At 30.8% G+C, this 16312-nt stretch overlaps 2 protein-coding genes across 4 annotated transcripts; one reads left to right on the top strand and one right to left on the bottom strand.

Annotated features, from left to right (window-relative positions):
- Positions 1 to 2867: 2867 nt before the first annotated feature.
- LOC124938458 (E3 ubiquitin-protein ligase CIP8) lies at positions 2868 to 5516 on the top strand. Of its 2 annotated transcripts, none has more exons than XM_047478902.1 (2): positions 2868 to 3001; positions 4086 to 5516. In XM_047478902.1, the coding sequence occupies exon 2, from the start codon at positions 4094 to 4096 to the stop codon at positions 5378 to 5380; it is 1287 nt and encodes a 428-aa protein (XP_047334858.1). In that variant the 5' UTR covers positions 2868 to 3001; positions 4086 to 4093; the 3' UTR covers positions 5381 to 5516. The 2 variants fall into 2 exon arrangements, with proteins under 2 accessions (XP_047334858.1, XP_047334859.1); XM_047478903.1 differs by lacking the exon at positions 2868 to 3001 and adding an exon at positions 3078 to 3968.
- A 1357-nt stretch (positions 5517 to 6873) lies between these two features.
- LOC124938285 (protein PIN-LIKES 6) lies at positions 6874 to 15524 on the bottom strand. Of its 2 annotated transcripts, none has more exons than XM_047478703.1 (11): positions 15296 to 15524; positions 14418 to 14856; positions 14011 to 14090; positions 13801 to 13925; positions 12148 to 12269; positions 10263 to 10478; positions 9539 to 9613; positions 8813 to 8913; positions 7969 to 8021; positions 7679 to 7867; positions 6874 to 7237 (listed from the first exon to the last, which is right to left on the bottom strand). In XM_047478703.1, the coding sequence occupies exons 2-11, from the start codon at positions 14595 to 14597 to the stop codon at positions 7116 to 7118; spliced, it is 1263 nt and encodes a 420-aa protein (XP_047334659.1). In that variant the 5' UTR covers positions 14598 to 14856; positions 15296 to 15524; the 3' UTR covers positions 6874 to 7115. The 2 variants fall into 2 exon arrangements, with proteins under 2 accessions (XP_047334659.1, XP_047334660.1); XM_047478704.1 differs by lacking the exon at positions 15296 to 15524 and adding an exon at positions 15141 to 15205.
- Between the last annotated feature and the right edge of the window lie 788 nt (positions 15525 to 16312).

The following is a 16312-nucleotide window of genomic DNA, read 5'->3' on the forward strand; positions in this document are numbered from 1 at the left end:
AATAGTTTAAGCGATTTTATTTTAATGTTTTTTAATATATTATTTTTGTGAATTTTAAAAAAAAGTTTGAGATATATGACTTTGTTCCAAAACACCTAAAATTTGGAGTTGTGTGGAGCTGTATTTGAAAAAATATATATTATTAAATTTATTTATAAATATATATAAATATAGTTAAGGTATATTTTTTTGGAAAAAAAAAGTGGCCAAAAGGGGGTTAAACACATAGTGACGGGCTCAAACCCATGATCTCTCAGGGAGACTGGAGATATCCCCTCTAGAGATGGAAATGGGGAGGATCGGTTCGGTGAATGACAATACCATCTCCACCCCGAATTTACCCACCCCGCCCCGATTCCCAACTTAATTTTTAAATATAAACCATCCCCTCCCCGATCGGAGACAGGGTTTCCCCGCAATACACCGAAACCGAATAACAATTTAAATTTAAAATAGAAATAATAAAATAAAATAATTCATATATTTAGAGTTATAATTTATCAAAATATTAAATATCAAACAAAAACAACATTTAAAAATAATAATCTTAAAGTATTAAATACCAAAACAAATAAACTTCCAATAGTTTATTTTAATATATATCGATATATCAAAATTTTGAAAATCTTGTATCTTTACTGTAATAATAATTTTGGTATCGGTACCATACCTTATATTTTTTCGGCATAGCGAAAAAATTAATATTTTTAATAAATTATGGTATCAAATTTTGCGTTGAATTTAAAATATAAAGTGTTATTAGTCTATTTGGTTAAAAGGTTGTACTTTTTTTTGTTAGGTTGCAAGTTCGAACCATACATATAGTATTTTTAATTTTATTTTTAACCGTTTTAAGTTTATGGGCGGGTCAACCCACAATCCAACCCAAGTATCCATTTACTCTCACATATATCCAAATTAACCACAGCTCTCGACTCGGCAATCCGAACACTTTAAAAATTAAGCATCATTATATATATATAGATTATTTTTTAATTTAAAAAACTAACACAGATGATTAATTTATTTCAACTTAAATATTTTTTTTTAATGAGAATCTAATCATGTACTTAATGACTTTATACATGTTCGCTGTAATAAGTGAGGAATAAATTCCCGTCGCTAGACCGAGTGTTTCATTTATGTTGGACGTAGGCTACGACCAAGTATTGATAAAGTAAAGTTAGCATAAAAGGTGATTTCGTTTACTTTTGGAACATTCTTGGGGCTGACAAAGAGAGTGACTCCGAAATTTTTAATTATTCTCTTTCAAATTACAGAAGAACCCTGAGGGCCTCATGGGTATCCCTTCTCAAGTAACAGTGCTAGCTCAAATTGGTGTTAGCGGATTAATTTGTACCGGTGTAGGTCCCTGACTGGTGACTTATCCCTTTAACATTTAGTTTCTTAAATTAGATTCTTGACAATAATTAATCTCATGTGTTAAAAGTCACTTTATAATAATATTATTATTTCTTAGAAGAAATCAAAATTTTATTTGTTAAAATTAATTATCAGTTAGTTAAAAACTTTATATTCTATACTTAAAATTTTGTTGGATAAAATATAATACGGGGAAATGAAAAATGACCTAATCGTTAAAATTGATTTGGTCCAAACAAAACATCTAAAGATTTCTAAGCCACACCCAACCCATTCGCTTAGTGGATGTCCTTAATTAAAAAATATCTGTAATTTAATTAAGTTTTTTTTATTATTAATTTAACCCAATGTGTATTTAAAATATATATATATATATATATATATATATATATATATATATATATATATATCAAAATAACAGTATTATTGTTTATATATTATTTAGGGATATTTTGTGACCCTACATTGAAATTGGAATTGGATAAATTTGATAGAAAAGTTGGAGTTAGAATTAGTCCATTAAATCTGGTGTAATTTTATAATTTATAATTTCATTCTTTTTAAGTTGAAATTGTAATTCTAAATTTTATTTTATTTTTATGTTTTTTCAAACATAATTTATTATTTAAAACACGAATAAAATTTAATCGATAATTTTGTTTTTGAATTTAGGACGTTAAAATATCAAACTAATATATTTTTTTTAATTTAATAAATTAACATATTATTGAACTAATATTTTATTTTTAAATTTAAAAAATTAAAATATTTTTTTTAATATATATGAAGTTAACATTTTGATCAAACAAATTAAACTCAACAAATCTATTAAACTTTAAGTTATTTAATGAGTTGTGTCAAATTAATATTTTAATAAAATAAATAATATATATTATAACTTTTTTATTATAATTTTTTTTTAAAATATAAAAATTAAAATTGAATTGCATTTTTTTTTTTTTTTAACCTATAAATTAATTTATAATTTAATGTCAATTCTCGTCTAATTGAAATTACAATTTCAATATAATTTCAATTTTAATTTCACTCATTTAAACATACCTTTAAACCTAAAGTAAAATTTAAATATATTTATTTAATTATCAATAAAATCATCTTAAATCTATATATTAATCTATCAAATAAAATTAATCAATAAATTAAATTTTTCTCAAATTCTACCATCAACAACAATAAAGTTGTACATTCTAGTTTATATTTTAAAATACAATCACTATTTATATATTGTGAAAATAATTATTTAAAAATATTTGAAATCTTACATTATATTTCAAAATATTTAAATTATATTACAATAATCCAAATTAAATATTTAAAAAAAAACATAAGAAATTTTTATTCTATTTTTTTTTTATTGAATATACATAGAAATTAAGTTGACAATTTCTAAGCACATAAAAAACATTTAATTTTATAAAATGAAAATAAAATCAAACATTCCAAATTAGACCGAATATCTTTTCTCTCTCTTAATTTAACTTTTTTTCTCTATCCGGTCCAAAGAGCGTTACCTTCTCAATTGGAACAATCATCTCTATCTCTGTTCTTCATCATCTTGCTTTTGCTTTACGCTCAGAGATCTAGGGTTTTATCAAAGGTATGGATCATCTACTCACATTTCCATCACTATTTGTTTTGTTTGTTTGTTCGTGAAAGAAATTGGAACCGTCTGGTGAATGTTCTTGTGGAAGAAATTCTGTATTTACATCTATAGCTTCCGTTTTCAACATTTTTCCTGTTTACTGTTAAGTTCGTGGAAAAGGTATAATCGGTATCGATTTTGAACTTTGTTGATTTAGGAGATTACCTTTTGTTTATTGTTGTGTTGAACTTTCTTGCTGAAATTTAAGATATATCGTCTATTGAAGTGTAAAGAAATCATAAGCATTGACCTTCAAATGTGGAAGGAACAGAAGGATTGAATTGATATATCTGAAGGAAGAAGAATTAGGTTAATCTTTTGCCAATTTTTTGTTTGATTTTGTATTTCACGTTTTAATATCTCTGGAAGGGGATATGGTAGTTTGGAACTCTAATTTACTCTCTAATAGATACAAGTAAGATCATCATTACACACATTCATTCATTTTCTGTTGAAGATATCATCAGATTGTGAATCGTCTATTGGTGTTGGTTCATCACTAAGAGTAAAGAGATCATAAACATTGACCTTCAAATGTTGAAGGAACAGAAGGATTGAAAAGAAATATCTGAAGGAAGAAGGATTAGGTTAATCTTTTGCCAATTTTTTGTTTGTTTTTGTATTTCACGTTTTAATAACTTTGGAAAGGGATATGGAAGTTTGGAACCCTAGTTCACAAGCATATTTACTCTATAATAGATACAAGTAAGATCATTACACACATTCATTCATTTTCTGTTGAAGATATCGTGAGATTGTGAATCGTCTATTGATGCTGGTTCATCACTAAGATTAAAGAGATCATATACATTGACCTTTCAATTTTTTGTTTGATTTTGTATTCCACGTTTTAACATCTCTGGAAAGGGAAAGGGAAGTTTGGAACCCTAGTTCACAAGCATTTACTCTATAATAGATACAAGTAAGATCGTTACACGCATTCATTCATTCTCTATTGCTTTTCGTTTACATTTGTACATTCTCAGTTAGGTTTCTTGTTATATTATGATTTCTTATCATCATCTCCGTTCCTTTTCAGAGAAACAGATGGATGATTCTTCTTCTAGATCTATATTGGAAGAGCTGCATGAATCTTTTATAAATGGTCAAGTAGATGATCCTTCAGACAGGGAAGCATGTATGTTATGTCATAGAACAATTTCACCTGATCATACATCTGAGGAGCTTGATACCATTACCATGTGCGGAGTCTGTAAGTTTCTGTTTCTTGAAGAATCTAGTACTTTAGCAGAAGAAACTCCTCATAGTAGTAGGAGAAGGACGTCCAGAAGAAGAAGAAGAAGAAGAAGAACCAGAAATATAAGTGTGGAGTCAATCGATAATCTCTTCTCTCAGCAGTTCTCACATTTAATCAACATGGCAAGAAACCATGATAATCAGGTAACAGTGGAGGAAGACGACGCCACAAGATTGGATACAGAGAGTGATGGATTCGATTCTCTTTATGGAGAAAGCGAATCAAATTTCAGTTTCAACAATTTAAGGCTTTTCCCGAGTGAGAGTGATGTCATTTCATTTAGCGATGTTTCTGTCGATGAACATGAACTGAGTTTTCTGGATATCGATCCCATGAATGCTGCTCTTAGCCAGTGGGACTCGGATTCTGAATGGGAAGAAGCTGAATTCGAAGAAAATACTGTCGAGTCTCGAGTTCGAAACTCGCTCGATTCTCCTTTGAGCATAGGGGTGTCGAATATGCTGCCTTCATTTGGGAATACTTCAAATCTCGACGAACTAACAATCAACGAACTTCTCGATCGTCTGGCTGATGACGTAGGGTCAAGAAGGGGTGCTCCCCCTGCAGCCGAATCAATCATAGATTCTTTGCCTCTTGTAGTGATTGGAAAGGAGCACAAAAAGAAAAACGACGATTTAACATGTGCGATCTGCAAAGAGGGTTTGTCAATCGGTACATACGTAAATCAGCTGCCTTGCTTTCACGTTTATCATCCTTCTTGTATCGTCCCGTGGTTAAGTTCGCGAAATTCTTGCCCACTCTGTCGATACGAGCTCCCTACTGATGACAAAGACTATGAAGAGGCCAAACGAGGCAGTACTTCTGAAATACAGCATTCGCGACAAACTGTTAATGTTGACGATGATGAGGTCGAGATTGAAGAAGAAGTGAATGAGTTTGGTTCTGAGGGTGTGAATATTGTTGGTGAAAAAAATGAGGGCTCTAGAAGTTGGTTTTTTCTTGCTGCTGCCCCTGTTTTTAGCCTTGCGGGTATTGCTCTTATGATGTGGTTTGGGAAACCTCAAGTTCCGCAAAGAGGACAGAATAATAACAACCATCGTCGACCCTCGTGGTGAAATCTAGGACCAGATTTTGAATGTTTGTTTTGAGGTTCAATTTCGGATTTAAAGCACACCATTATGATGATCTGTTTCTGGGATTAGTTGAGGTGCGATGAAGAAAAAAGATGAAAAAAAAAATTGTGTTCGCCCATATAAATGTGCCATTCTATTCTCTTCAAAGATTTTTAGTTTTGGTTACTACTCAATGAATTTTTGTTTTTGTTATGATATTTTATTTTGAAAAGGTAAAACTTAGCCAATTAGGGCTCAAAATTTTGAATTTCTGTTTAACATTCTAACCAATTATAATAATAATCTTTTTTTTATATATATATTAATTATAAATTCAGTTATAATAAGTCTTACGAAAAAACCCCATCGAAAAAATATAAGGGTGTTTCATGCTTAATTTGTTTTAAAAACTTAAAAATTAAATTTTATTAATTAAAATTATATATTTTTATGCGAAATTCCTATTTCAAAATTAAATAAATAAATATTGAAAGAGGGAAAAGAGATGTTTGGGTTTTCTATTATATTATATATATATATATATATTATAAATATAAATGTTTTAATTATAAAACAAATTATGTGCTTAGCACTCAGGTCAGGTAGATAACCTATTTTATAAATGAAAATATTTTAAATTAGTTTAAAAATAACTAATCAAATAAATTATTTATGTCAATATAATAAGAATTTCAAATAAATTTTCTTGTTAAACAATTAATATATAGTAGTTAGATTATTTGAATAAATTATATATATATATATATATATATATATATATATATATATATATATACATAATAAATCTTCTTTTATTATATGAATATTTTTTTTAAATGATCACCTAATTTGAATATATAAAAACATTATATTTGCCCTTTGTGCCAAGTCATGGTTCAACTTTACAAAATGTTTATGTAAAAAAAGAAGTGAAATTAAGCTTAATTGGCTTTGAGATAAGTAAGGTCTCCAAAGACAACTTACACCAATTGATAAAGAAATGAAATCACACCAATCCCATGAAGATCTTCAAACACATTTGCCAACTAAAAATATGTGAAATCAAGACAAGGGATGAACAGTTCAAATGGACACGACAAGATTATCCTTCTAGTTTCGATTTTAGTTATAATTCGAGCTTAATAGATACCAATGATATATAATTAGAATATGTAGTCATTGTTATCATCCTATAACTCTACTCTAATCACACCAAAGAAAGTAATTATCCAAGCCCTAGAACTAGAAGATCGGCCAAAAATAAAACCATTTCGAGAAATTTATACATCCCAATCCATGCATTTAAACAAACTCAAATCCCATTCAATTCTACAATCTAAGTTTATCGAACTTGAACTTTCATTAAATTTTTCATAAGCTCCCAAGTTTGCTAACACAACTAATTCACCAAACATATTACATTCTAAAGAGAGACTTACTATTAAGTATTAACACACTGCATATAAAGTATAATCCCCACCCACAACCCACCAGCAATCAATATTGTTTTTAGAATAATAATAATAATAATAATAATAAATAACAAATGGTAAGACCTACCAATTTGTCTTTTGCCTTTAGACAGATCTTGCAACTGAGGGGTTTTCACTTTTCACTATAGAGAGTAAAATGTGTGTGTGGCTCATCCCCTCTGCAAAATCAGAGCTTTTAACAAGAAGAGATATGCACATCACAATTATAGAAATATTTTCAAGGAATGGCCAGATTCATTTGTAGGTCAAAATAGTATGTGGAGATAGAGGATGATCCATCCTGCCATTGAGAATACTGCAAAAATATGAACCCAAAACAAAACCGCTGCTGCCTCCCTACCACACCCTCTTAAGTTGGCCACAGCACCTGAAAACCCCGATTTTGTTTTTTGACAAGATTAGTAACCGTGCAACATGTTGATATATGTCGGTCAGTTATATCATATAGATGGATTAGTTAAAGTTAAATGCTACTAGAATATGAAATAATTGAGATATTTTTGTAATTTACATTTTTTCCAAATGCAATTATGTAAGACTCTTTTATGTCCTTAAAGAGTCTAAAATTTTTCTTTATACAAATCAAGGCCTTCTTTGAAATAGATTAGTTGGGTTATTGGAAGAAAAAGTACTAAATTTGTCTTACTATTTTATATTTTAAATTGTTATTAAAAAGAATAAAAGGAAGGTAGTTTTGTATTTCTTTTATGGTTTGAATGATGATGGGATAAACGGTTAAATTCAAATAGATATTCATCAAGCAAGACCCAAGTAAGTACACACAATTAGATTAAACAAGAGGCATTACCTGAAAGAACGGATGTGGGCATTGTATGTTGGAGGAGAAGAATAAATCTGAACATCTTATCACCAGGAGGAAGAAAACCAAGCTTGTCAGCCGTCATAACAATTCCCAGACCAACAGGAGGAACCAAGATTAACCGCCCAAAAATAATGGCTGCTGTTGTCCGAATACCAAGCTTTGAACTGCCAGGTCCTGCATATATACACAAACCATTTGGTGTTTGTTCTTAGCTTATCACCCACCCCTTAAATGTAAAATATTTGGGGAAATCCTAACACTTTAAAAATCCTTACCATCTATGAGGTTTCCACCTAATGCCAAAAGAATGCACGGAATCATAGCTCCCCTGAAAAATCCAACACAATTCATTAGGGAAAGAAACAAGCACCCAAGCTTGCGAGTTTCTATTTCTTCGGGATGCATTACAAAAGATAGCGAATTGCGTATGGCTCAACAAGAAATACAAAAATAAATGTGATTTGAAGATGATTTTTGTCTGATTTGGTTTTCAGTTTGGGAATGCCATAGTAATATGACCCCATTTCCCTTTAGGCTATGTTAGGAGGAAGGAAATTAGAAATAATGTTTTAATTACAATTCTAAGTTTTTATAGAATTATAATTCTTAATATATATTTTCTTTTATTTTAAGAGATTTAGCTGCTGTTAGGAATCTTTAACTTATTATTGGAATTTTAGTTGCTAGAAGAGGAATAAGACTACATGGGAACAATGCGGGATGGGATGAATGAGACAGGCAATGTGATTAAGAATCGAAATTCAAAAGCTAATTTAAGAGGAATTCAACCTAAAAAATATACTTATGTTAATTCCATGGAAATTCAAATTCTATATCCATTTCCTCATTTTATGTCCTTAAACATAATTAGAATTGCCTCCTTAATTCCATTGCCAATACTAATTCATCTCTAACCAAACACACCCTTTCCTTTCCCATTCCCCCTTTCTTTTATCCGTATTTAGATGTTTGTATTGAATAGATAACAGCTCGATATACTTTATTAATACAAACTTTAACATATCCAATATAATAATTTTAGATGGATCTCTTACTTAACAAAGTGTAAGAATGTGAAGAGGAAAAATAACCAATAAGACAAGAAGGAAATAGGCGTACCCAAGAATTGTGCAGCTATCGGTGAAAAAGTAAAGAGGAGCATCAGTTGTAAAAATCAGATTCTTCAAGAACGGTACACAGCCAATGACCATGGCTAAGATCTACAGCAAAGACATAAAAACTGCCTAAGTACCATTGCAATAATGCTACATATGGTTAGTATGATGAAGTTGCATATGATACAATGTTCATCATTTATTCTTAGCAATTTTAACTACATGCCAATATGAATTTGCTAAAGTTGCATATGGTCATATTTCTAAAAATGGCAATACAAGTAGTTATTGGACTCAATCTATAATTGTAAATATTAGCAACAATGATTGAGTGAGAATCTACTAAGCAGATCTAGGGATTTTCCGGAAAAAAAAAATATTCTAATATTGTTTGATGAAAAAGTGAGTTATTCGGGTTAAATGACCAAAATATCCTTAGTATCAATAATTTGCAATGTTATAAAAAATATGATTGAATGATGATTTATTTAAGATTAAATCTATATAACCACATTTAACAAGTCCCTAGTTTGTCCCTTCCTAAAAATCCACCTCTACGTAAAATTGAGCAATTTGAAAGTTTTATTGTCATAACAAACAAAAAAAACATTATCAATAAGTGTTTTTTCTTCTAAAAAAAGAAATGGGCCCAACATATGAATCAAGAGTAAATTGTCATAACAAACAAAAATAGTGAACTAAAACGAATGATACATGTAAGAAAACTTACAGAAGCGATAATAGGGGGTTGAAAGACTTGCTTGAGCTTGAGCTTCTCGTAGACAAAAATCAAGAAGCCTTTGATCTAATCAATAGGATTGAAAAGTAAGGAAACAATCCAATGAATTTGCATAGAAACAAACACAATTTTGTTTTATAGCTAGATCGTAATTGTAGTACCATAACTACATATATGTTTTGTAAGAAGAGTCTATATAACAGTGATAAAACTCCGGATGAGAAACAAGGATAGATTCATGAATTTGTCTCTGACCAAATTTAGTTCCAAACGTTTTTGTACAAGTGTTTCCAAATGAGGCATAAAAAAATATTTTTCCAAATAAGGCCATATTATTAGTAAAAATATTAATGCAACATAAATGACTGGGGATATTGTTTTGCTACTAGCCACAGGAAGTATGAGAAATGAGAATCCTGAAATTTTGATAACCTTTAAAAGTATAGTTGAAACAGACAAACACACAAGTTGTGATGACCTTGTAAACCCATTTGTTCTTTCAATATGTCATGATCTGAACCAAAATTACTCATCCATGTACTACAACATACAAAGTGGAATATACTACATAATTTCTGTATCCAAGTAGTATTTAATGGGGTCAATATTTTAGACAACATATACCTTCTTCTTCATCAAATACACAATAAACTTATGTTTGACAACCTAAAAGAAGTTGTCTGACACTCTTAACAAAAAAAAAGAAGTATCTGACCTTTCCTTTAGCTGGAGTATCCAAATTTTCTGATGCTACGTGGGAGAGCAAGGGAACTTGCTCCGGGGAACTTGTATCCTTAGGGCCACTGTTCTTCTGAGAATTATCTTTAATAGAGAATTTAATGGGAAGATCTTTTTCCTCGATGTCGAAGGTGCCTTCAGGAGGAGGTGCGAGCATATGAAAAACATAAGTGTAGAGGATAATTGCACCAACCTAAAACACCAAGCACCACTAGTTACATTGTTATGTATAAATAAAGAATCAAATACACATGAATAGTTGAGATATTAAATTGTTTAATAATAGCATTCAGAACTCACTCAATAAGTTGCATTAAGTTAACAAACTTGCTTTGATAAAACTGAAAGTTGAATGTTAAATATTCAATTCTAAGTGCCAATAGTTCACGTGTTTGATAAATATATGTTTCATAAACCAAAATGAAAATATTTGAATTTAAGTTCACAAAAATGAAGACCAAATAATATGGTGATATGTAAGTAAGATGGAAAGGAGGTTATATATATGGAAGGGGAAGATATATCTTAAGGGGATGATTGTTTTGGATGGTTTACTAAAAAAATCTAATCGGTCAGTGGGATGCATTTGGGGAGGTATCTCGGTTGTGTGGAAGAGATTTCGGGAGCATTACAGATTCAATGTGAGTGATGATCTTCAGTCAGTTTTGGGATGATGTTAAGAGTCTCACTACGAAGTTCTTCGACCACACTTTTATCGCCATACTAAAGGATGCCACGGTGAAGGACATGTTCAACCTTCGGACTAGTGGCTTTGCTCAGATATAGGAAGAGGCTTAATGAGAGGGAGACTTCCGCTCATGATAGGGTGTTGATTTTGGTGGGGCGTAAGTTGGTGTCCCCGTCCAGTCCAGCCCAGCCGTAATTACCCTGCTGAGATTTGCTGAGATGCCTCTTTATGACTTCTGTTGTGAGAAGTTATGGGACTCTTAGATCTCCTCGAAGATCTCGTTCTTTGAATGAGTGTCATTCACGGTGGAATCCTGACAGACGACCGCTTCATGAAAAAGGTGTATTATGGTCCAGTCGACGTTGCATGCGCTTTGCGGAGGTGGAATCAGCATCTCACCTCCTCTTACATTGTAAAAGGGTGGTTGGTATTAGAGCCTCCTTAGGAGTGTGACAGAGATTCAGTGGCTGATGCTCAAGTCCATTGGTAGTTGTTGGGATATCTGGATCAAGACGACTAATACAGTTGGTCTGACACAATGGGCTCCTATGGTTGTCATCTTTTGGTAGATCATGTGGTGGAGAGAAAATGTAGAACCTTTAATGATCACAGTTGTCCTTTGCGCATAATCCACAATGCAATTCTCATGATGTTAGTGAAGGTTTTATGAAAGTGGTTGGGGAGCTTATTAACATTCTAATGGTTAATGTTTGATTCTTGATTGTTGCATTTTTTTTTCATTTTCCCTCCCTTGAAATGCTTTTGTTCAAACAAATTTCATTTTTATCTTATAATTAGGTGATTTTAGATCACATTTATCAAATTAGTACTTAATTATTTAAGTTAGATGACAAGTTGTGTTAACAAATACGACACAGTGAGTATAATATCTTCAATGAACTCAATAATCTTACTAAACAATGTTGATCTTACACTTATAACTCGAATACATAATATTTGTTATCCACCCCTTTAAAAGTTTCAGTTATCATTATTATGTTGTACTTGGCTCCAATTTATCCCATGGGCTGATGATATACCATGGTTTATGTTTTGCTACATGATATATTTTTTATAGATGATTTTAAAGGAAACAAAATAATCAGAAATTTGCAACTTTGAGAATTTCTATCAAAATGGAATTACAGTAAAGAAAAGGATATTCATATTTTACCCATTGGCCAAATGAAATATATGCGTTTCCATCACGAGCACACTTCTCTGAGTCACCAAATGGGTTAGATTTATCCCGACATAAAGCAGAAATTAGCACAAGAGGAACGTTTCCGATATTTCCTGTGAAATCCAATATATAAGAAAGATCAATACAAAGACGAGTCTCAGTAATCTTAATAACCCAATTATGACTCATCCCGAAAATTAATTTTCATGGCCTAAAAATCCAACAGCTATTACCAATAAATATCAAACGTGTTAACAGAATTGTTTACAATGAAAAATATTCATAATCTAACTGTACTCAGCAAGCTTTCACATATTCAACTTTGACCTATTACAAATGCATCTGTTACGAGGGATTAAAATAAGCTGGCGGGTAGACGTAACCCATGTCAGCAGTTCTATTTTTAATTATGCACAATTAATAGTTATAAATAAGGCAGTTAGCCAAAATATGGAATAGTTAATTGATTGAAAATAAATAATTATTAATATGGAAATAAATAATTATTAATAAGGCAGTAGCCAAAAATATGGGATTGACGGGGAAATTGATTATGGCAGCTGATGTATATAAAGAAGAGATCCTGATCTGAGACTAGACATTTTTCCAGAAACCTAAAGTCAACTTCTCTCTATCTTCTATCTCATATCTTCTTCTTCCTTAATCGTTAATCACTTACTCACTCACTAATACTCTCAATTGCAAATTGTAATTGTGAATCTTATTCTCACCCTCCATTCTATTCTATTCTATTATCCACTTTAAATCAAGGTATCTCTCACTTTATAACTAGTTTATCAGTTTAAATCTACTTCGAGCTATATCAGCATCACACTCAAAAGAGAGATGATTGTGAATTATTATCAATTCTCAACATGTCTGGATGGTTGAGTTGTTCAAGTTATTGACTTCGTATAAACACTACTTGTATAATTATAAGTTACATACGACAACTCTATTAATACAAACTTTAGTACTTAAAAGAGAGAGCGGGTGATTGCTTTTATAGAAGAGGGAGCAATCGAAGTTTTGTCACAGCATTCGTTACGGAAGACTTGGAAAATGTGAGTGAAACAGCCAAATGCATTAAAAATATCATCGAAGAACAAACAATGCAAAATAACCAGACAGAAGGAGAGACTGAAATTGGAAAAAGAGCAGCAACACATCTTTTCTGGGATCAACTATGATATTAGGAGGAAGGAAACATATTTGAGTTTCATCTTAACCTCTCATGTCTTACTTGTGGGACCACCCTCCTCCTGGATGATTTGAGTTTTTTTTTAGAAATGATTTTCTTAAACTCTTGACTACACATGTCATTACTTGTATTTATCGAACCATATTTCTATCATTTCCAATGCAAATTTCGTATTTGACTATGGTTTTAATGAAATTTTCATTTAAAAAATATTATAGAAGAGGGATAGACGACGACTAAACTGATTTATTTAATGATCACATATGAAACAATGTTTTAATCCATTTAACAAGTTTTAGTATTCAGGGTCCTCTAGTTCATTGTCAAATCAATCACTCAATGAAATCAGGTCTTTTCATTTATCTCAGAAACTAATAGCTAGTGTGCATGCATATCTACACTTAATATCACAAACTTGAAGGATTGATCATGAAGCTGCTTACCAATCCCAATTTCTATGATGGTAAACTTAAAGAATGGATAAGGTGGACGAACAAGTGAAGCAACAATTAAGCCAATGAATGATCCCGATATAGTAGCTAGAACAACATTGAAAGGAATGAACCACCTGCAATTTAAAGATACATAATCAGTGTAAACAGCATAAATTGGCAGCAATAACCTACAATTTGGTCATGGAAGCTAGTTCTTACCATTGTGACATTTTCTCAAGACTGATAGCTTGCCCAAGTTGGGAAAATATCAAACAAGGAAGCAAAAGTGAAAACACCAACTGCATCAATGTTTTAAACAATTATTTCTATAATGAAAAACAAGCATCATAAATAAACAGGGAAACTAGGTCTTCAATCAAATGAATCCATACAGAAAGAAACTGAGAAAGCATTCATGTTATTATATATTTAAGCGACCTAAAATTTTATCTATTGTCTCCATCTTCATTAAGTTTCTCAGTTATCTCTTTCTTTAACAAGAAACAATAAGCAAATTAATTTGAACAAATAAACAACTAGCAGAAATCCTCAATGTCACAAAAAGAAAAAAAAATGTCATTGAGATTCAGCTAACAATAGAACAGAGAATGAAAATTTATTCTTACCCCATTGAGAAGCTTCCTCCCATTTGCAGGAAGGATTTTGAAATATGCCAAAAGAAATCCCAAGAAGCAAATGGTAAAGACTTTCGCTATAGGTAAAACCGCAATCTTAATGGTTGCTGCCAACGATTCTCCTCCACCCCTTGTTTCAGTTAGTATTTCTGATAGAATCCTGAGTTCCATGTCTCCTCAGGAACTCTCAAAAATATGAAACAAGGACAACGCGCATGTAAGAGCACACGCAATGTGGCTGGATCTGTTTAGTATCTCAGCTACACCTCAGATGATCCGAAAGTGCTCAATTGTGCTCGTTGTAGCCAAGGCTGATGAGTGATGACCCTCTAGGCTAAAGAATAAATAAGTTCAAATTCAGCCACCTATATATTCCTCTGTGCAATTGTACGATGATATACAAATCAGTGTTCCTAGGTGCAAACTCACCCTGAAGAAGAATCACACAAAAAGGAATAATCAAAACTAAGTCTTACTTACTTACTTACAAACAAACAAACAAACAAAAACTTGAAGAATGAAACAATAGAACAAAACCCAATGAACTTAAAACCAAAACCCAGATGACCTATCTTGACTTCTTCAAACTATTCAAGCTAAAATTGAAAAACCCCAAATTGGGAAAAGAAAAAAGAAGAAACTGTAACATCATCCTCCATATTTAGAGAATTTTCTAAAACAAAAAAGAAATTGACAATCGCAATGGAGGACAACCGTGAGAGGATATTTAGGAACCAGTGAGGATCCTTAATTCTTCATTCTGGTTCTCTTTTTCGGATCTTCCAGAACAACAGCAACAACAATGAAAACAATAATCATATGAGACAAATAGAAATTCGGACGGAAGGTTGAATGTTTGGTGTACCAACCAGGCAAAGCAAGCAAGCAATCAATGAATGAATGAATGAATCCAAGGAAGTATTTGCTGGTAGCTGCCGCTCTCCTTCTTCTACACCCTTTGAAGAATCGTCGTGAAGTAGCTTACAGATAGCGCCGAATACTAGCTGTCGTATTTGGGTTATGCGCCTTTCTTCCTTCTTCTTCTTCCTTCTTTCTTCTTCTTCCTTTTCCTTTTCCTTTTCAATGGCGATATTGAGAAGGCATCTTCTTTTCTCGTACTTATACCAGAAATTTCCAATTCACCACTTATATCAGATGCATGGGTCCTACCTAAAACTCTCACCTTTTATTTAATTTTTTTTTTATATTTATTATAAATTAATATTTTTATTTTTAATATTATTTACAATCTAAACTCATTATTAATTAATTAATAATATTATTAGTGTTTTGTGTATAAAGATTTATTAAATCGTCAATAACAACTTTCAATAATTAATGGAGCTTATCAAAAGGATTACAAACAAATAAATATAATATTTATTTATATATTTAAGAGGCTTATTAAAAACATGTATTGCTAACTTAAATGTTGATTGATATTATTAGAGTTTATTTAATTAACTGTTATAAAATGTATTAATTATTTTATTTTAGGTCAAATTGTTAAATTGAGAAAAATTATGAGTTTTTATTTTTTTTTATTTTATAATTTAGGGCTATTATTATTAAAGTTATACAAAAACAGTCAAAATTAAGGTTTTGACTGTCTAATTTTAGATAATTCGGAGTCAAAATCCTCGCTAAAATTTAGATAATAAATTACTCACATGAATTTTTTTTTATTTATTTATCTATAAATAACACGTAAATAATAAATTAACGTTTAAAAAAAAAACTTGTTTTTATATATAACTTTAACCATAAATCACAGTTACCCACTAATAAGCCTCAATTTTAGTTGACTTTTATTATATTAGAGATATAAGTTTGCTTAAATATAGATATATACATTATAGTTATTAAAAATATTATTATTTAATATT

The sequence above is a fragment of the Impatiens glandulifera genome, chromosome 5, assembly GCF_907164915.1.
Source record: "Impatiens glandulifera chromosome 5, dImpGla2.1, whole genome shotgun sequence".
Taxonomy (NCBI): Eukaryota; Viridiplantae; Streptophyta; class Magnoliopsida; order Ericales; family Balsaminaceae; genus Impatiens; species Impatiens glandulifera.

Bases quoted from the DNA above. Each gene is read 5' to 3' on its own strand.
- LOC124938458 (XM_047478902.1), top strand. From the start codon at position 4,094: ATGGATGATTCTTCTTCTAGATCTATATTGGAAGAGCTGCATGAATCT.
- LOC124938285 (XM_047478703.1), bottom strand. From the start codon at position 14,597: ATGGAACTCAGGATTCTATCAGAAATACTAACTGAAACAAGGGGTGGA. The intron at 9,614-10,262 runs GTCAGATACTTC...CCTATTGATTAG, and splicing joins ATACTCCAGCTAAAGGAAAG to ATCAAAGGCTTCTTGATTTT. The intron at 7,868-7,968 runs GTAAGGATTTTT...GTATATATGCAG, and splicing joins AGGTGGAAACCTCATAGATG to GACCTGGCAGTTCAAAGCTT.